We start from the raw sequence: 21,739 nt of genomic DNA on the forward strand, positions 1-21,739 counted from the left end.
TCAAACGCTGAATGGTGAATATTGTCTCTAATGAATAAATAAATAATCTGCTTTAATGTTGCACTTCTGTCTCAACTTAAATTAAGTGACAAATTGTTTTATGATGCAATTTGAGCTCTCCAGGGAACCTTTTTTGTTTTTTAAACGGCCAAATTATAAAATGTATTTAATAAAACAATAAAAATAATATTTAAACTGAGTTTGTGAACTGGGTGTTAAAAATAATGACCTAAAATATTTTCCAAGCCACATTTTAGAAAGATTTATAAAATCAATTTTCCATCCACAGCATAACTTTGGTATTATTTAAGAAGTTACTTTTTACATTAGAATGGGGGGCACACTTTCATAACATCTAAAACATTGAAAACAATTACATTACAACCCCAACGTCCTTGCATTAAATATAACATTTTCACTATTCTTAATTTTTTTCTCATATTCTGCTTTAAATATTAAAAATCGTATCATCGATTGTAACTTACACAAGACATGCTAGAAATCGTTGGACTTTTGCACAAATCATCGTGGTCAGACCAACCCCCCCAGAAAAAACGTCTACAGTTCTTGTCCTTTTGCTGTCAGTAAGAAGCTGCGTGTATTTTCTAAAACTGGATAATCCTGTTTATTTATTTATTTAATTTATTGAAGAATGGTTTTTATCGCGTTTGAATGCCTGAAAGCCGTCGACAAGGATGCCTCAAGAATAACCTTAAGATTATTTTGCTCATGAATTTTGTTTGGATCATGATTGTGGAACTTTAAGTTCGTTAAGAAAATGAACCTCTGCTTATGGTTGAACCTCATAACATTTTCCGGTCTGCTTTTGTCGTTGGGTAAGTGTTTTTCAGTTGTTATTTTGGTATTATTGGTTGAATAGACTTGAAGCGCACTATTTAAAGGAAATTGCGAAAGCTTTCGTTGTGTATACGTGTACACAAGGTCTGGAACACTGGTTCTGTCTAAAAAACTGGGTGAGTTCCCTACCTAGACAACATCCTACGAGGCATTTCGCCGCATCATCAGATAACCAGAAAAGGCGACTCGTCGTTTTAAAATGTTTCAGGGATGAATATAAAGAGAACAACAAACAAACGGCTATTTAGGGACTGCAGTTGGCGTGAAATCTTGTTTTAAAGGTCATTCAAGTTTTAGACGTGCTGCAGATTTTGTTAGGCAAAAAACACGGTAAAGGCAGGAATACCTCACTAAAATCACTTTCAGCAAGTAAGTATTGATGTAGGCTACGTTTTTAATATTGACAACATTTTGTAAAGTTTTTGAAAGAGGGCTTGACATTTCCTGATTTATGTTCACCAAACGTTGTGTCTAAGGATTTCTAAAGTAACGTTAAGCCAGTTAGCAGGTTTCATATGGGCACATTTTTTTTATTATTTCTCATACTTTTAAATATTTATTATAAATGTCCAGTGGCCCCTTTAACACATTCTGTTGATTATAGTTAAAGTGCAGCTATACACGCCTTAGAGTTCAATTAATTAGAGTATAAGTAGGATTGTGGTTAGGTTTAGTGTAAACTGGCATGTAGCAACTTGTAAAGATTCTCATAGACAGATTTTGGTTGAGCAGTGTCAGCAGATACTAAGCAAACAGTCTGCTAATAATGCAATGAGAAATAGTTTGCATCTAGATGCATTGTAACCTCTAGTCAACAAAATGTGCAAAAGCGACTAAAATAAAGTGATACAGATGTAATTATTGTGTGCTACACAATTTAGATCTGGATGGACAGCTCATTATGTTTTGAGTCAGTCTTCATCTCTATAGCTGAATCATTTTTTCGCAAATTGTACACCACATGAATCTCTTAAATCACTGTATCTTAAATTTGAAAATACAGATTGCAATATTCCAGATGTTGTAGACCAGATGTGTAAACTATTTCAGCAAAATCTTACACAATAACTATAAAATACTCTAGAGGCGTTTATCATCACTTCTGTAATAAATGAGCAAATGCTTTTCTGCTAAACTTCTTGTTGATTGCTACTCAGACTCGATGGGGCTTTTCACACTTGAAAATGTTAACCTTGACTTATTCAGAATTGCAAATGTTTTTTTTATAAAATTAAACATCTAGACATTTACTGTTTTGTATTTATGGTCTTAAAATAAAATAATTTGTCCAACGTTTATAAAATAGATTGCTCTGAACTGGTACTTGATTCTGATTGGTTGAGCTGCATTAGAAGCTGTTGTAAAATACTCTATAAACACATCTTTTGTTGTGTTTCATTTTAAAGGCTGCATCTTCTGAAGCATGCATTTGAAGGGCTCTGCGCCATCTGTGGTGCAAAGCTGTCTCATTTTTAAAAAAAATTCAAAGCCTTCTTCAAATGCAGCCTCAAAATGCATCCTTTTGTTTCTCAGGTAATGAAGAACACAAGCTTTGCATCCATTGCGGCCTTAAACGTTCCAAGATTCATTGCGCGCTGATAACGGCAGGACTTCAGATTTAAAACTGCAGATTAAATGTATGAATTAGGTTTATTTTACTTGGATATCTAAACACACATGTTAAAAAACAAAGAGTATGAAATGTTACTAAAAAAGTGTTTTTATATACTGTTTAAAATTTTATTGTAATTTATTTTTTAAACGAATTAACAACTAAAAAAAATTTATAAATCGACTGTAATTGTTTTTAAACTGAATCTTTACCTCGCTTGACTGCTTAATGGTTGGAACAAATTTGCGTGGATTTTATAATGACGTGGAAATGTAATTTCTTAGACCCTCACCATACAAAATATGATCAAACCATGCTGTGTATAATTTATACTTCTAGGTATTTATTGAGGGCCCCCAATTTCCTGAGGCCCTAAGCGGCTGCTTTCTTCACTTATTTGTCAAATCTGCCCCTGCATGTATGCATCTAAGAAATCATATTTCCAACTTCTGTAAACCTTGTTTTGCCTTCAGATGCTTAAAATAAGTTTGAAAATTACTTTGAAAAAAGTAATTCAAGATTGTATTACCGCTTATTATTAACTGCAGCTGTCATAGTTGCTAGGTGATGAGATCTGTCCTCTGTACTCTCTATTTCAACATGCTTGGATAAGCTTGTGTGGACTTCAAAGGACTCACCTTTGAGGTCTAGCCTCTGAAATGAGACTCAGCTTTTGTTTCTTTGGTCCTGGCGACAGTTTTTTTTTACTTGGTTTTATTTTTTGAAACCTTACTATACATATGGAATAAACATATTATAAAAGCAATAAGCCCTATGCAGTCATGATTAATGGTGAATTTATAAAATTTAAGGGGGGTTTTATGTATGTTGTTGTGCTTAACAGCACCCTATTGCTGTTATAAATACACTGTAAACCATGGATTATTGCTTTCATTTTTTGCTTTTTGTTTTATAACCAATTCATATGAAAATTGTTTTTTTTATCTGCCCATATATTGGTTATCAGCTTTTAAATGTTCTGTTGGTATTTGCCATTTTACATGTGGTGTAAAGTAACAGATTACAAATACTCAAGTTACTGTAATTGAGTAGTTTCTCGTAGAAATGGTAGTTTTAATAGTGGTTCTACAAATTGTGTACTTTTACTTTCCCTTTAGTACATTTCAGTGCTACATTGGTACTTTTACATCACTACTTTCCTTTAAACAGTGTTCATTCCTTGATTTTTTTCTTGTCTGTGAGAATTGGCTAAGTAGAAAAATCAGTTCTGCGATTTCTGTCCAATCCCATAGAAAGTAAATCGCATCATACTGAACTACCTAGACATGTGCGCTTTAAAAAGGCAGCAAAACATTTGGAAGCATTAAAAGTGTCCAAGAAGATGTCCAAAATCTTGCACTAAATGCCCTACAGAATGTTACAATTACACACACACACATGCAAAAATTGCATGTAAACATATCACCTTTACACAGCGTAATACTCACTACTAACTACTCTTGAGTACTTTTAAATGGGCTACTTTTTACTCATACTTTGTGTAATATTTAAGACATATTTTTACTCCACTTGCACTACATTTTGGGGTTAAGCAATGGTACTTTTACCTGAGTATGATTTTTCTTTCCTCCACTGCCTTTTACATATTGGTGCATTCCGATATAAAATGCATTATCATGACTGTCCAAAGCATGTAAATATGAATTATATTATATTTTATTTTTTATAATTAAAATATTAAATGCTCTGCAGCTGGGTTTCATGTCCCTGGGTAAAAAAACAAACAACAACATAAAAAAAAATGCTAAAGCTAACCTGGGGTTTAATATAGTGTGAAAAAAGACATATGAACGTTCCAATGAACACACAAAAAAGATTATTGCTGCTTGTAATTTCTTTGGACAATTTATGTTCTATGTCTAACCCACTTTAATAATAATAAAAAAAAGATTAACCTAATTGCTTTGTGTTGGTGTAACCAGGTTAGTGAACGTGTAGTTCTTAGCATGCCCTGTGGGAGATTGCATTAAGAGGAGGATAAGTTAAAAATAATAAAAGCAACCTTTAGTCTTTTAAGTTAAGAAAAAGAATTGTTAGTCTTGTTTTGAAGAGTTTAAGGTTTTGAGGTTACCACCTTGAAGAAGAGTAGCACTAATCATGCTTTGGCAGCTTCTTTAACAACAATATTGTTTGTTGCTTGACTGAGAAAGCCACAACTGTAAAATAGGTGAAATAACACAATTTAACTTAATTAAGATGAGTTGAAATAACTAATTGCAGGACTCTGGGTTAACATCCTAATTTGCATATCTGCGGTTTGAGTGTCATGAATGCAGCATATGACCAGTTAACGTAATGGTTTTGCATGTTTTCACATTACACAGTTGAAGTCAAAAATATTAGACCCCCTTTGATTTTTTTATTTTTTATTTTTTCAAATATTTTCCAAATGATGGTAAACAGAGCAAGGACATGTTCATAGTTCGGCTAGAATAAAAGTAGTTTTTAATAAAAATGAATAAAATAATATAAATGAAGGTCAAAATTATTAGACCTTTTAAGCTATATATTTTTCGAAAGTCTTCAGAACACTTGCCTAATTACCCTATCCGGTCAAGTAAACCTAATTAACCTAGTTAAGCCTTTAAACGTCACGTTAAGCTGTATAGAAGTGTCTTGAAAATATCTAGTGAAATATTATTTACTGTCATCATGACAAAGATAAAATAAATCAGTTATTAGAAATGAGTAATTAAAACTATTATGTTTAGAAATGTGTTGAAAAAAAATCTGCTCTCCGTTAAATAAAATATAGTATAAAAATAATAAAACAGGGGTGCTAATAATTCTGACTTCAACTGCATATCTTTTTTAATGAATCACTTTTTCACACTCAAAAAATTATGTTTTCTGTTTGCTCAAACTACTTATTTGAAACACGCTGAGACAAGACAATTCTAGATGTTTTTGTGGACAACTTAATTGTTTTATGTTTAATCCGCTTCAATTTGTAAAAACCAATAAGTTAGTTTAATTCTATCATGTCATCTTGACACAAATCAATTGCAAGGAACCCAGCATTTTTGACTGTATCAATTATAAAACTTCACTAGCATGAAGCATTTTTGTTATTGTTCAAAGTATGTGAATGTAAAGCAAATTAAGGGGTGTCTATCCTGAATCCTAAAAATAATATTAAGAACAATGACAAAGTGGGTCAAGCATAATGTGAAAACCCATATACTAAATGTCCCCTATACAGACACAAGAGCTCATCAAGCTGAAGAAGAGCCGCTGACTGCCTCAAACATGTCCCACTATTCAACACACCTCTCCAAAGCTAAATCCATCACCCCGACTGAAGCATCTGTGAACACGCTGCACATCTCAACACCCAGCAAACACCTGATCTCTGCATCTATAGGTACACAGCCTGATCTCTTGCATTGAGCTTCTTTTTTTTTAAAACATTATTTTAAGCAGAATAGGTTTGATTTTGATTTTCAGCTTTATCATTTGAAACCCTTTTCTTTGGATGGATAAAACAGGCGTTCCTCCAGGTCACCTAACAGCAGGTGGTGGATTTGATGCGGGTAGTTTCCTCGGTGGTATGATTCTGGCCTTTATCATCATACTGGCCGTCGCTGTAGGGTACAGGCTGTTCTGCTCAAAACGGGCGATTCGCTACAGGGTCATGTGAGTATCTACTGGTGCTTTATGCAACTACGATGAACATAGTAGCTTATTTCAAACATATACAGTTGAAATTATTAGCCCCCCTTTGATTGTTTTATTCTCTTTTAAATATTTACCAAATGATGCTTAACAGAGCAAAGAAACTTTCACGGTATGTCTGATAACATTTTTTCTTTTGGAGAAAGTCTTATATGTTTTATTTCAGCAAGAATAAAATCAGTTTTCAATTTTTTTAAAAACATTTTAAGGTCAAAAATATTAGCCCCGTTAAGCTATATATATATATATATATATATATATATATATATATATATATATATATATATATATTTATTTTTATTTTCTTTGAACCTAGTTAAGCCTTTAAATTACCCTATAAGCTGAATACTAGTGTCTTGAAAAATATCTAGTAAAATATTATTTACTGCCATCATGGCAAAGATAAAATAAATCAGTTGTTAGAAATGAGTTATCAAAACTATTATGTTTAGAAATGAGTTGAGCAAATCTTCTCTCCTTTAAACAGAATTTGGGGGGGAGGGGGGATAAATGGGGGCTAATAATTTTGACCTCAACTATACATGCATCCAAGACATCATAGTGAGGTGAAATACTAAAAAAAAAAACATAATCAACAGGGCTTGGCATTAACACCCACCAAATGCAGGTGGATTTCAGCTGTGGTGGGTTAAACAGCCACCCCAACTAGTCACTTTGGCTGGTTGAAAATATATTTTTTAAATTGTCAGTGCAGTTAATTGGTGATCTGGGACATTCAGCCTGGACAAACTACTGTGCATTTTAGATACATGACAATCATTTTTTTAAATGTCTATTTTTTTTATTGAGAACATTTTTGTTGAATTAAAAAGTGTGTGTAATTTGGCTAGCTTTGACACATTATTTAAATTTTGTGGCAAGAAAATAAATAGTTTGGTGTCACCAGAGAAAAATGGGTAAATTCTTAGCATTAAGCCCTGAAAATTCCTTTCATTAATGAAATATGACACAATGAAAGCACAACCCATTTGCTCATGCATATTTAGCAAGGTCATACACACCACAGAAAAAAGTGAAATGAATGAGGAGGCATGTGGAGATAACACAAAAATCTAAATTAAGTAATTTTAGCATACCAAAGTCAATTATCTGCATATAAAATATGTGCTCCCAACAACAAAATTGTGAATAATGAAAATGCAGAGTGATTAGTAACAAACTACTAGCCACAGTGGCTCATGAGCGACAAAGTTAATGTCAAGCCCTGATAATCAAATATTACAAAAAAAAAAAAACGTAAAGGTAAACATCTAAATGTAATTTCAAAATAAAAGGGAATATGGTGTTAATAATGGTATATGATAATAGTGTTAATCCTACATTTAGGGCTCTTAAAGTATTTCAGAAAGCATTTAGTGATAAAACTAGCTCCTAAATAAGTGAAACATTAGGAATAGTGAATAGAACTCTAAATCACCAAGACCAAACAACATACGATCGAAAAGTGGCTGTTTGGCTTTTTGCTGTGGAAAAATACATTTTTTAAAAATTGGCCAGGATCAGAAATATGTTTTCAAAAATATTTCAAAATTTAGCAAAAATCAAAGGCACTTGAAATATGTGGAATAAATATCCAAAAGCCTTTATTGACATAGCCTTAATAGTCATCTCAATAAGGGCTTTTAAATAAATTGCTGTTTATTCTGATCAACCCTTACCCAAAGAGCACCAACACATTATTTAAGCTACCCCTACCCCTTCTGTTTGATTTTGAATTTTTATATTTCAAACTTTATTAAAAAAAGACCTACAAATATTTTCTCTAAAGTTATTTTTATGCAAATATATGTTCTATAAATAACATTTTTGACTTACATTTTCCAAAATATATGTTTAAAAAATGATTTAAAGCCTAAAATATCTATTTGCTTTATTTCATTTTTTATTGCTTTATTTTCTAAGAAACACAGTCATTTGTATAATTGGGAAAAATCTATATTTAATGTGTGATGAACACTTTTTAGGAATGCAATTATTTACTTATAGACCATTTTGATGGATTTAAACCAAAACAACGGTCCCAAGGTGTTTCCTGTTTTACATTTTGAATTTCTATAGCTTCCGAGAATCCAGAAAGAGCCACATGTTGATAAATAATGTTACGTAATCGCTATTTTAACATTAATTTATAATTGTATTAACTCTTGTTACAGTTATAAAATAGTTTGATAACAGCCAGAACATGTTGATGGGCCAGTGACATCATATTTACATGGTCTATAGCCTGTATTTTAAAAAGTAAATTTGAATGTGGCATTATTATTATAATAATAATAATAATTATTATTATTTTTTATTTTTTATTTATTTTATTTTTTTACTTTTAGTTGAATATGACATCATAATATTGGGTTCTACAGAGTTTCTATGAATTGATCTCTGACATCAGCCAATGATTGTGTGCAACCTTTACTCTCAACTTCACTGAAATTGATTATATTAGATTCAGCTGCTTTGTGAATAGCTTTAAGGTGAAATTGCTTAACTAAAAACCTGACCGCTATTTACAAGAACTATAGGAGATCAAATGTGTTGTGAAACTGTCAAAACATTTTTGATATGTTTTTTTTAAATAATGATATCTGTTTTAAAACCACACACTTTCTACTTACCAATTACACATTAAACAACCCATGTTTTAAACATATTCAAATGTAATAAAACAACCCATCTAATTTCTATTCCATGTCACGCAGCGAGGAACATGATGCCATCATTTAAAAATGGAGCCATCCAAGAAACCTTCATGATCTGAGGAGTTGGTTTTCATCATAATTCATATGCATATGAGGGGTGTGTTCCTGGTGTCTTCACACTGGTTTGACTTGATTTAATTGAACCAATTGAGGGTGTGATTGCTTTGTTAGCGCCACTCATTTAAATGTGTGAACTTCGCAATCCAAATGGTGCACAGACACTAATGAAATGTAGGTTTCGGTCCACTTCCAAATAAACTGTAATGCTGTTCAACAGACAATATGAATGCAGCAAGGACCAAACAAAACAAAACTTGGTGAAACAAAAACAGCAAATGATGTCATAAGATGTGACTATAAAAGTACAGAATGCTCAAAATTGTAGTTTTTTGCTGCAATTCTTGACGTGTGTGTAGCAGGATTTATCCTGACTCCTTTATTATTATCATTATTATTTTTAAGCTTTTCAACACATAAAAATAATATCTCAGGTCCACATATAGAAGTGAGTTTCACATAGTATACAGTACTGCTTTGGATGTTTAGTATGAAAATATACATCACAAAACTTTTTTTGAGGGGACCGACTGTGAAAAGAACACAATGTTTATACATATTTTTGTGTTTTGGTTTGGTTATTAAAGCTATTTTGACAGTTTCTAAGTAAAAGTTAATGTACTTGAAGGGATTTATTAAATTTTTTGTCTGTTTAGTCCAGATTTATAGTCCATGGGCTCTATTTTGATGATCCAGGTGCAAAGTCCAAAGCACAGGGTGCAGAAGCATTAAGGGTGTGTCAGAATCCACTTTTGCTATTTAAGGATGGAAAAATCCGCTTTGGATTTTCCATGGTCCATGAACGCTTCACAAGAGAGTAAACAGTTAAACAGAGCATCAGCGTGAGAATGAGAGATGAGCCTCCTCATTATTTACTTTCACTCTCGTGGATAGGGAAACGTGATGTATGCACAGAAATCCATTAGCCTATACATAATTAATTTTGTTTATTAAGCGCAAACATTTGTTTCAAAACTATTTCTAAATTCAGTTCTAATTTCCAGCAAATGAATAAATGAACAATAATAACGAAGTGTGGTCAAAAAACTGAGTTATTTCCAAAATACATATACTGTGCCCCATATGGTCTAAAACCTGACAGGTTTTAATCTAAGCTTGTTTTTAATAAAACAAATATAAATATGGATATAATAAATAATACTGCTAGTAATGATAACGATGATGGCATGAAGGCTGTTTTTCTTATATTTATGTAGGCTAGAAAGAAATAATTTTTGTAATGTTTTAATCCTTTAATTCATTTTCATTTGTAAAGATATTTGCGCATTTCTCTACATAATGCGTGTATTAGGCAATGTGTAAGCGAGGCGCACAACTAACACGCTCTGTGCTGGATTTTAGACCTCCTCTAAGCGAGGCTATTGAATAGACTATTTTAGTTTCTCAAAATAACAACGCGTCAGCAATGCGCCTTAACATGCCTCCTTTTTTAGAACAGAACACCTATGGGCGCACTTATGAGTGCAAATGCATTTGCTATTAAAACAACGTGGTGCAAAACGTTAAAATGACACCTGCGTCGTGCCTTGCGCCGGTTGTATGATAGAGCCCCATATTTTAACGATTGACTCAATATGTAAAACATGCACACTTAAAAGTCTTTTAACCTTTGTGTACTGTTTAAATTGACTATCTATTCGTGGCTCTTTTTGCTGTTTTTGACTTCCATGTTCCTATGACATTTTTTGATTGCAAAGCCATGACACCAAATAATCATGCAATCTTGACTGTTGGTGTTTTCTATTTCGGGAAGAGGTCAAACTTTTCATTATTTCTGTTGATGATAAGTTGGCAGCATTAACTCTTAAGATAGGCCTGTGCAAAAACGTTTGCTTTTTATATGGAGTAAAACAGCAGATGTGTCTGTGCTTAAATACACTATGTTTACTAATTTCTGAGAGTTGAGCTGCTTTATTCCCCCCAAAAAATATAGAAGTGCCCAATGGTCTCACTCTGTCACACGAACTATAATTCATATAACCATATAATTTTTGTCAAGAAACTAACCTTTATTTTTGCTCTGCAACTGATAATCAAGAGTAAAAATTGTAAATTTACCTCTTCCTAACAAGAAAAACCAGCAACATTAAAGAAAGCATGATTATAGGGTGTCAGAGATTTGCAATCAAAACTGTCATTATAATGGAAGTCAATGGAGCAAAAAGAGCTACAAACATAACAAAAGGCTAGTAAATTTGCCCAGAGTGCATTGTTGAAGGTGACATGGTGGTGCAGTGGGTAGCACTGTTGCCTCACAGCAAGAAGGCCGCTGGTTCAAGCCTCGGCTGGGTCATTTGGCATTTCTGTGTGGAGTTTGCATGTTATCCCTATGGGTTTCCTTTGGGTGCTCCAGTTTCCCCCACAATCCAAAGACGTAGTATAGGTGAATAGGGTAAGCTACATTGTCTGTAGTGTATGCGTGTGAATGAGAGTGAATGGGTGTTTCCCAGTGATGGGTTGCAGCTGGAAGGGTTACACAAGTGCTGGATAAGTTGGCGGTTCATTCCACTGTGGTGATCTCAGATTAATAAAGGGACTAAGCTGAAAAGAAAATGAATGAATAAATGTATTGTTAGTTTTTCTTGTAAATATCAAAGTATTTTTTCCTCTTAATAAGATTAGTCACCAAAAATTGTTCCATTTGCTGAAACAGAAAGTTGTGGACAAATTAAGACTTGATATCACCTCAGAGTCGATGAAAACAACAGCACATAAGGGTTAAAGAAATATGGGGACAATTACTATTTTGATTATCTATTGATTAGTTCTTTAGTTGTTGTAATGGTCCAATTAAGTATTTTTTTGCATAACAAACCTTATACAGACGTTCCTCACACACAAATTACAATAACTCTATAATACTGCTCGTTTATGAACAACCATCAGACAGTAAATACCAAAGTATATACTTTATTCCAGGCCAATTTTAAAGTAATATGTCAAGAGATATAATGTAACAGAACTTAAGGTTCTAAAGTACATGCACATACATTGATTAAAAAAAAGCAACAACGAGATCATAATAAATGGATATAAATTCATTCTGGGTGCGTTTAAAGGAATCTAAATACCAATCCATTAACTTGTGTGATTAGTACTACCACTACAACAAAACAAAACGAAGAGAAAGAAAACAAAAAGTAAACAGTTACTATATAATCTGAACGGTTGCAAACTAAGCAAGCAAATAATCAAGTTTAAGTGACATACACAGTTTAGTCAATGTTCTAGAAACGTGCAATACCCTCACAATTCAGAAAACCTTTTGTTGCATTGCTCTCTTTCTCTCCAACACTGTTTTAGCCCACTAGAGTCTGCCATCAATACTATGTTTGCAAAAATAGAAACTTCTCTTAGCTTGTCTTTTTTTTTCCATTACTCCGGCCTAGCTTGTAGGTATCGATCATAATATTTGACAATACAATTGTTGCCTACTGAGGCAATAAAACTTCACCTTTTAAAATATATATTTATATAGTGTACGGGCCAGTTCTGAAGCTATAATCACGTAGTGTAAAGCTAACCATATTGTAAACAAGACTAAAAAAATTCATATTGTATTTCTGAACGGGAAAGACTGTAGTGTTCTACTAATGTAAACTTCTGACATCATAGAACCAGCAAAAGAAGACCTGTCAAATCTTGCTTCATTAAACCCTCCTCAAATCAGTTAGACCTTTTCTCATTAGCTTATGTCTTACGTGTACATCAAAGAAGGATAAATGATCCCGTCGTCCATTTCGAGAAAAGATTCATCACGAAGAAATCTTTGGAAGAAATCCTGACAGAAATGATAACTTGATGAAAGTCTACTCTATCGATACCAAATCAGATCCAAGCTAATCTACAGCACTAACCCTCAAAACATACTCGGTCTACCCATTTTTAAACGTATCAGAATCTTTCACTTCCTGCCCGATATCGGTCTCGGCGCCAAACGCCATCAACGTAACTGGCACAGACTCTGCTGGAGCTCATATCAGAGACGTCTGTCTTTTGATCAAAGTGCCCTTGATAGTTTTGTTCCTTGCTTTTTAGTTGAACGATATTTTTGCTTAAACAAGCAAGCATCAACTAAGATACTAAAATCGTACAATAAGAATAAAAAATAGGTAACAAACTGTTACAACGTAGCAGAAATGCTAGTTTTTCTAGTCAGTGTTCTTATTCATATAGTGTAAGGCAGCTCTTAGAAGAAAAGAAAGCGGTTATGAGAGCAAAAACTTGTTCTTTGATCACAAATGAATGCCAAAACCCTCAAGAAACAAAATGAGGCTTAAATAAAAACTAACACACAAGGAGGCTAGGGTTCTTCAAAGAAGAAACAAAACAAAAATCAAACCCTAATTCCCAACATAATATTCTTTTATAAAACCTTTGAAAGAAATATACTTTGATTAATGAAGAAGAGTAAGTAAAAGAAAACGTCGAATTTGATCGATGATCTCGAGTGTAAAAACTGTTTTTTTTTCTTTTGTTTTTTCATCTGAAGGCACTTGATTACACAGTATCTAGTGTGATATGCTGGCACAGCCAAGCAGCAGTATTTGTTTAACCAAAGCCACGCGTTAAAAAAAGATTTGAACCCACATACATATGACCTCCTCATCGCTTTTGTTCGTTTGGTATCTCAGGCTCATCGCTGCATCAAGTAAAACAGTCAATTGTAGCTTGAGTTGAGATCAGGGACTTTCATTTATTCAGGATTCGTCTGTCTTTGTCGTTCCCGCTTGTGAAACACTTGAACCCACTTGGCTCTGTCGGAGTTTTGCGAGGCAAAAAACAAAACACAAAATGGACATACTCGCACGCTGATGGGCCGACGTGCAGTACAGCCGTGAGAGAGATTCTGCTACTTGTGAATACTTGTCTGTTCATGGGCCAGCCTTGAGGATGCAGACATGAAAAGAAGAATAAAAAAAAGGACCAAAGGTTCGGCTTTTAAAACCAATTGGGCCAAATGTTGTGAATAAAACGAGAGAGAACCAAAAACAAAAAGGTGAAATGTCTTTTGTCGACTCAAAGCATCTACAGATCCTTCACAGATTGGATTGGGCAGCAGTTCGGTATGAAAGAGAAGGTGTAGTGCTGGGTTCGGGCTCTCTATAGCCAGGTTAGAAAGTTCTCCTTGTCGATCTTGGTAGCTGCCAGCACTGACTCCATGTCGTTGAGGATGTCGGAGCTTAGGGCTTCCTGCAGGCTGGGCATCAGCTCCTCGCCCTCCACCGCCATGCTCTCGCCCTCAAGGGTGCCTAGGTCCACGTCCGTGCCCGGGATGGCGTCTAGGTAATCGGGGAATCGGCTGGGCTGTGTTGCCATTGAGCCGGGGCCGAGGGTGTCACCTGAGAAAGGAGAGAGGGGTCAGAAATGAACGTTTCCTTTAGGGCTGCACTATACAGAGTTTGGGAAATGCCTGTGAGCCAAGACTGTGATTGTCCAAAGTGCAATGCCGCAATAAGTATTATTGTATATTTATACAAAACTCAATTAAACACGATTAAAATGATTGAATACACTTGATTCTTGCTCTTGACAGTAATAAGGATTCTTATTAGATTATTGCTGTTTTTATTATTATAACTCAAAGCCTCTCCTATTTTGAGTCACCACCGCCTGAATCAAACAAACAGCTTCAATTATTATCACAAAAATCAGTCAAAGTAATTTTTTCATTGCATTAACATCTGTTTCATGCATTATTATTATGTATTTTATGACTGTTTTAAAAAAATGACATATTTTGTCTGTAACAAAAAGTCATGACAATGATCTGTAAAGCACTGATAGAAAAAAAAAATCTGGTTTAGGATACACCAATTGTATATTTAATATATGTAAATTCTGTTATTGTGAAATTTCAGCGAATTTCAGATTTTTAAAAACAATAATATGATGGAAATGCATGAAATCCTGTTTTTGGCATGCCCTGTAATATCTATTTTTTTAAGGTTAGCATCTTGAGCTAAAGCACAGAATGGCTTTTATGGTTTAAAACGTTTAACTGCAATTAACAAGCAAATGTTGCCTATTACATTCAAGAATTATGCATTATTTTACATTATTATCAGATTCACTTCACTGCAAATATATCATTCCTGTTTAAGGAAAATGCTTGAAATGTCCCCACAACTCTGGAATGAGTCACATATAATAATAGCTGCGTCCCAAATGGCACACTATACACTCATGCACTATGTACTTATGCACTTACACACTCACCAGGATAGTATATGTATGTAGTGTCGTCTCAAATGGAGCACTAATGTTTTTTTACTAAGCAGAAATTCAAACCGTTTCCCTGATGACGTTTGACGGTTGCCAAATCAGTGAAATAAACGACCGAATTATCAAATAATACCTGCCGTGAGTATAACCGCATTCACCATCGGGAGGCGCTATAATCACTCTCGTAGGAGAATTTTGCTTTCACAATCCATAATATATAAAGTTATTCAACATGTGCGCCCGATAGCTCCGCCCCTTCCGCTACTTGAGCAAACCTGCAGTCTTTGAGCGTGTGAAGTGTCCATCATTACACACTTCGTTTTAGCGGCTGAATGAGTGCACCATCCGGGTAATTAAAGTGCATGTATTATTTTTAGAGTTTTCAGTGTGAACACACTACTTACACTATTTATACTACAAAATGACGTAGAATAGTGCATAAGTATGCAAGTTGGGACGCAGCTAATGTTTTTGTGTTTAAAAAAACAACACTTCCTATTCTTTCTGCACAGACAAAACAAATGTTGGCCCATTTAATGAGTTTCGTACAAATCTATAGTTATAAATGCTAACTCTGTGAAACAAATCTCATTGATCATATCTGCACTTTTTATTATTCATGATGAGAGAATTACCCAGCATGCATTCAGCAATATTTAAAGTAAATCTGATGAAACAAGCAACCCTAAACATAATGCAATGAATTGACAATTTCAACTGTGACATCACAATACATTTGGTTTAACAGCGTAGCATTTAGCATTTAATTTTAGGCCCAATTGATTTTCTATCAGAGGATATAAATTGTTATGCATTTTCATTATAAGTAGTCCAGTACTGTACCTGTCTCCATCTCATCCACACTGTTGAGGAAGTCGTCTGGAGTGCGAGGGACGCTGTAACTGCTCATGCTCAGGCCACTGTCTGTGCTCTCGTCTCTAGAGTGATATGTCCCGCTGCACAGAACAACACCATTAATAACTTTAAGTGTTTAAATATCAGTTATGTGTACGGATCAAAGATGAGGCATCAAACTTAAAGAACAGTTCACCCAAAGTTAAAAGTTATGTGATCAATTTCTCACCCTCATATCACTCTAATCCCTTGAGGCATTTGTTCATATTATTCGGTAAACAAATGATAAAACTTCTGATCAAACCAGAGAGCTCCCTCATCCTCCACAGACAGGTATAGCTCGATTAACATTTTTTCCCTCTATATCTTCTCATCAGGGCGCCAGGTTGTATGTTTACTACCAGCTATACATTGTAAAGCAGCAAAACACATAATCGTTGTACTGCCGGAAGTAAGCGCGGCCTGACATGGAAAACAGACAAAAACTTGTTTTTACAGTTTTTTGGCAAATAAAAGTGTACTCAGAGCTTTATATGGTTATTTTTGAACCACTGAAGTCATATGAATATTTTTTGCAATGATTTTGTTTGCTTTTCTGGACTGCTGTTTAAGGAGGATGTGAGATTTCATCTAAAATGTCTTCACATTTGGGTTCCAAAGAAAAATGAAGGTCTTTGGAACTACATGAGGGTGAGTAATTATTAACAGAATGTTCATGGTGAACTAAATCAGGACATTACCTTCTAAAACATTAAATATACAGCAAGTAATGCTCTGAGGTTTCATATAACTACTGTGAAAAAAAATGTCAAAACAGTATGATAAAAATTTGCTTTCTATATTTTTACAGATTTTTTTTTTTAATAGCACTTTTATTTTGTAAAAGTATATTGTACACTTCCAGTGTTGCCAGAATGGGCATGTGTCTGTAAAAAAATGGCATAGCCGGGTTGACAAAATGTGGGCGGTTTTAAAGCGTAAATTTTATATGCAACTTATTTAACAAAACATAACTGCGTGCTCCTACTCCATTCAGTTTCTAGTGACCAATGCATAGTGCAAACCCCTTGGGCTCACCCGCAACAGGAGGTGAAGGAAAGTTGTATCAAAATCTGACACCCAGGACAAATCTGACTCCCCTTCGCAGTTAAACTCACAGCAGTTCATCATTACACTTATCTATCTTTTTTTTCCACAATTGACAGCAAGAACAAACATAGAAGTACTGTCTAATTAACAAGCAGCACCTAATTCTATTCAAAAGAATTTAAAACACCAAATGGGACGATTTTTTACCCCATTTTGAAAGTGAAACTCTAGGTAGTGTAATCTACATAGCAATAAGTGCAGCGTGTGTTTTGATGTGATCCGGTTATGTTGTGGTTCTTTGACTGCTGGTTGGTAAAAAAAATTATGACAGTTACAGTAACTCGGTTTATTAATTAATAATATAATTTATTTCATGTAAATAAATTTAAATAAAATAAAGCAATTCCATGCAATGTCAACCTTGCCATGAAAAAAATAGCAAAACCCCCTTTTTTGTGTGTGTGTAGGCTTGTATTTTAAAGTACTGCACAAATGCTCAAAAAGTATTTGTCAGTGTTTTCAAACTATTATATCTGATTTACTAAAGTCACACAAGTGGCAATTTCACATCTGTCACTTCCATAACGAAAAAGTGTCCCATCCATAACCAAGATTTTCTCTTATAAATGCAAAAACATCAAATCAAATCAATCATGTTTATTCTATAGTGAGTCAACTCTTACCCTTTTAGTTGGCATTAATTTTTTTGGGGTTGTGCAGTTTAATTCACTGAATTTCTACAAAGCATGTTGTGCACTGTAAACTTGCAGACCTTTTTGGTCACATCCATAACGCATGTTTATTTTCCTCATTTAAAATATAAAATATGTTTACGGATTGATATTGTTCTGATCCTGTAACTCTGTGCTTTAGTTGCTTTAAAAAAATATAAACAGATGTTTCAATATACTGTTATACTTTCTCTGTGAATTTATGTTTCGAGTTTTTACTGCAAATGTCACATCAATAACGCTGGAATTGCTTAATATTCTAGTATTTAAGGCAAGATTTGGGTGTGGGGGCAGGTTTTGGACATCTTTTGAGCTGGAAAGTCAGCTATATCTGGCAACACCGATCAAATCAAAATCAAGGATCAGAAATGTTAAATATACTGCAGATCAACACACACTTGATTAAATCCAAACCCAAACAAGCCAAGACTATAATTATATACTACAATTGAATCTCCGATGGCTGAGGGAAAAGGTTACCAAAAAGAACATGGCATCTTTTGTATAAAGGTGGATTTATCCCAATAATGTTAGACCTTTTTCTTGGCTGCTGCATAGAAAGCGTTATACCGACCAGCGTCTTCCGGTCGAATGTTTAGAACTTCCGGTTACAGCGTTTACAACTGGTAATTTGCACTCCAAAAATGGATATCAATAGCGTTTGAGTGGATTACGTGTGTGTTTTTGTGAAAGGTGTGTATTAAAGCCGTTATAATCTGTCATTCGTGGTTCAAGCACGAGAGAAAAACGTTCTCCTAGTTCACATCTCTGCTGTGAGAAATACAGTGGCTGTGTGTTTCCCCGGCCTGTCAGCTGTTAGCTCAGCGGCTCTTCAATATTTCACTGCATCATAGAGCAAACCAGATTACTGCCATTAAACTTAACAGGTATGCAAGTCATGCAGTTTACAAAAATGACCAATAAAAGTCTGTTACTGATACTCAGCTGGCTGATTTGCTGTTCATTCTAATCAGGAGCAGTTTACCTTTCATTTAGTGTGTTGTATTTTCAGATTTGTGTTTTTCTGTCATTTCAAAGTGTCGCTTTATTTTCACTTTTTCACAGTTATTAAATCAGTGTGTCAGTGGGACAGTACAGGTGACTTTAGTGATGACGAGGCTTCATTTAAACAGTAGAAGATGCCGTCTGACAATGTGAAGAAAATGCCTCACTGCCCTCACAGCAGTTGTTTTCCCTCCATTAGACATTTTTTTAAATGATCAGTCCAGGAGGTGGCGCTGATCGACAACAGTATTAGTTCAAAGATGATAAAACAGGTAAATAAATTAAAACTATTGTTACAAAGCTGTCCAAATGTGACTGTTTATCCGCATCAGCTGCCGACCGGAAGTTCTTAGCATTCTCCTTGCGCATACACGCAAAGCATAATGGCTAATTTTGGGTTCCAAAAAAAGGTCTATAGAAAAATCACAATTTTATGAAGTCATTTCAAAGAATGAGAACGTGCAGAGCTGTGACTTTGCAGAAAATGTCCTTTTAATATACTAATAATTGTGCTAGTACTGAGCTATACCAATTATAGTGATTATTATACACCTTCACAAGACAATAATCATTTACAAAGTGTTGCAAGAAACTTCCTCTTGACATCTCTACATTTATTTGCAATAATAGCTAATAATAATGACTGCTTATTCTGCTACTAATTGCTGTAAGAGTTTGTGCATGTCCTCCTCCTCCCTGTGGCCTGTGTTGAACTGCTTTTGAGAGTCATTGTAAAAGGTGTTGTTTTGCTGGTGGTCTGAAAAAAAGCGCTCTATAAATAGCAGACAGGCCGTTTAGCAATGAGGGCTCAAATAAAGGGGCCAGAGGACATGCTACAGTGAAGGAAAATACAGCAAGTTTCTCTAATGAAGAGAATGAAATGTGGCTGGAGTGCATGAGAGTTGCTGGATGAATGAGCTCTTTGTGAGTGCAGTGTGAGTGGTGGGGGTGAAGGGGACGGCCGTGTATGAGACCGAAACCACACAGGCCGCCTTTTTACATCTTTTACATGAGAGCTTATGAGGATGGATTCATGTGCTGGACTGCCACTGGAGGGCGCAATTCTCTGAAAAAGCACTAAAATTCATTCATTTTCTCACCCTCGCATATTTCCTTTTTTTGTGATTATTATTATTTACATGACAAAACACCACAAACACATATGACAGGTAGTATGTAGGACTAAAAAATAATGAGAGGGTAAAATGAACAAAAATGCTGATCTAGGAAGAAAGAAAAAAATGGGTTAATAAAAAAACAATAGTAATATGTGTGATTTATGGTGTTGCCAGGGGGGGATTTAGTGATTTGTGGGCCCTAAGCAATTCCTGCAGTAATATGCACCCATTGGATTTGTATTTATTTATTTAGCTGCCTTTTTCTTACACCACTCCGTCTTTTTTCTCCATTTTAATGCAATTATAAATTTTTTTAAGATTTATTTGCTTAAATTGAATTCCTAGCTAAAATTATTGAATAGACTTTTGGATTTGATTTTTATAACTAAATCTTCACCTGATTTGACTGCTAGACTGATCCATGATTGGGAGTGGGGGGACACATTTGCAGAGATGTGATAATCAGGGTGAATCTGTATTTGTTAGACACTCACAGAATAAAATATGTCTCAAAATGCTATTTCATATAGTTTATAAAAACATCTAGGTATTTATTGGGGGCCGTCAAATTTCCTGGGGCCCTTAAGGCTGGTTTATACTTCTATCTCGAGTGAACCGGCACATACCTTGCGCGTAGTTGCAAGATGTCCTCGCTGCAGCCCGCAGCTTGATATCGTAGACCAGTGGTCACCAAACTTGTTCCTGGAGGGTGAGTGTCCTGCAGATTTTAGCTCCAACCCTAATCAAACACACCTGAACAAGCTAATCAAGGTCTTACTAGGTACACTTGAAACATCCAGGCAAGTGTGTTGAAGCAAGTTGGAGCTAAACCCTGCAGGGACATCAGCCCTCCAGGACCGAGATTGGTGACCCCTGTCATAGACGATCGTCAACTATGTAACGGACCTTGTACCGCCCTAAGTTTACGCTCATGCTACCATGATGGTTGGGTTTAGGGTAGGGGGAGGTGTAGGCGATCGTCAACCACGTAGCAGACCTGGTTAACTACGTCATCAAGCTGGGGGCTGCAGCGAGGACTGTCTCCATAGCTGTGCATTTATACTTCTGCATGCTGTTTGTGTTGCTCTGCATTAGCACTTCAGAAACGCTAGCTGGCAGTAGGTTTTTAAGTTCCTCTATGTCCAGTTTCTTTACTGGTGTTTGGACGTCAAACTTGCTCATTCAAAGGCGGGAACCGATGGATGTGCTTTAATCATAAGATAAACAAAATAAAAGTTTTCATCTGGAGCTCCTTTTCACGATACTCGACACTTGTAAACACTCATTCCATCGGCTCTCAGCACCGCCCACACTCGTCACAGCTACCCAAGAAGACCAATCACAGAGCTTGTTCTATGTGTTGTTGCGACGTGTAGTTACATTTTTTAAAGAGTGCAAGTCGACATCAGCCATGGCGAGCCTTAAGTGGCTTACTATTAAATCTGCCCCTGGGTGTTGCATGAAAAGACCATCCTGTCTTTTTTAAAGAGTTACAAATTTTGTTCATTCAGCACAAGTGAAGTTTTTTTCTTTTCTTTTTTTTAAAATTCAAATCTGAGAGATTTCTTGAAAATCTGCACATGCAGAGCTCTTTAAAATGTTCTTAAAGAGGTTAAAAAACCTGTATGAATCTGTCTGAGGAGACATGACTGGCTTAAATCATGAACAGATTTAATTTATTCAAATATAAATGCTAATCAGTAATGTTTGGTTGACGTGGAATGTTTAGTTTCTGTTTGCTGTTCAAAGTTAATA

At 34.9% G+C, this 21,739-nt stretch overlaps 2 protein-coding genes across 3 annotated transcripts in view; one reads left to right on the forward strand and one right to left on the reverse strand.

Moving 5' to 3' along the window:
- Positions 1 to 560: 560 nt before the first annotated feature.
- tmem123 (transmembrane protein 123) lies at positions 561 to 9,541 on the forward strand. Its single transcript, XM_021473324.3, has 4 exons — positions 561 to 836; positions 5,694 to 5,855; positions 5,980 to 6,127; positions 8,884 to 9,541. The coding sequence occupies exons 1-4, from the start codon at positions 779 to 781 to the stop codon at positions 8,906 to 8,908; spliced, it is 393 nt and encodes a 130-aa protein (XP_021328999.1). The 5' UTR covers positions 561 to 778; the 3' UTR covers positions 8,909 to 9,541.
- Positions 9,542 to 11,855: 2,314 nt separating this feature from the next.
- Positions 11,856 to 21,739, reverse strand: part of yap1 (Yes1 associated transcriptional regulator) — a 71,891-nt gene continuing 62,007 nt past the window's right edge. For both annotated transcript variants that reach the window (XM_005173662.5, NM_001139480.1), the window contains 2 exons: positions 16,030 to 16,142; positions 11,856 to 14,303 (listed from right to left, as the gene is read on the reverse strand). In XM_005173662.5, coding sequence (XP_005173719.1) covers positions 14,065 to 14,303; positions 16,030 to 16,142 — 352 coding nt within the window. In that variant the 3' untranslated portion in view covers positions 11,856 to 14,064. The remainder of the gene's footprint in view (positions 14,304 to 16,029; positions 16,143 to 21,739) is intronic.

Source organism: Danio rerio, chromosome 18 (genome assembly GCF_049306965.1).
Source record: "Danio rerio strain Tuebingen ecotype United States chromosome 18, GRCz12tu, whole genome shotgun sequence".
NCBI classification, from domain to species: Eukaryota; Metazoa; Chordata; class Actinopteri; order Cypriniformes; family Danionidae; genus Danio; species Danio rerio.

What these genes read in the sequence shown, in the direction of transcription:
- tmem123 (XM_021473324.3), top strand. Translation starts at nt 779, where the DNA reads ATGAACCTCTGCTTATGGTTGAACCTCATAACATTTTCCGGTCTGCTT. An exon ending in CGGTCTGCTTTTGTCGTTGG is followed by an intron (nt 837 to 5,693) that starts GTAAGTGTTTTT and finishes TCCCCTATACAG; the next exon opens with ACACAAGAGCTCATCAAGCT. An exon ending in CCTGATCTCTGCATCTATAG is followed by an intron (nt 5,856 to 5,979) that starts GTACACAGCCTG and finishes TGGATAAAACAG; the next exon opens with GCGTTCCTCCAGGTCACCTA.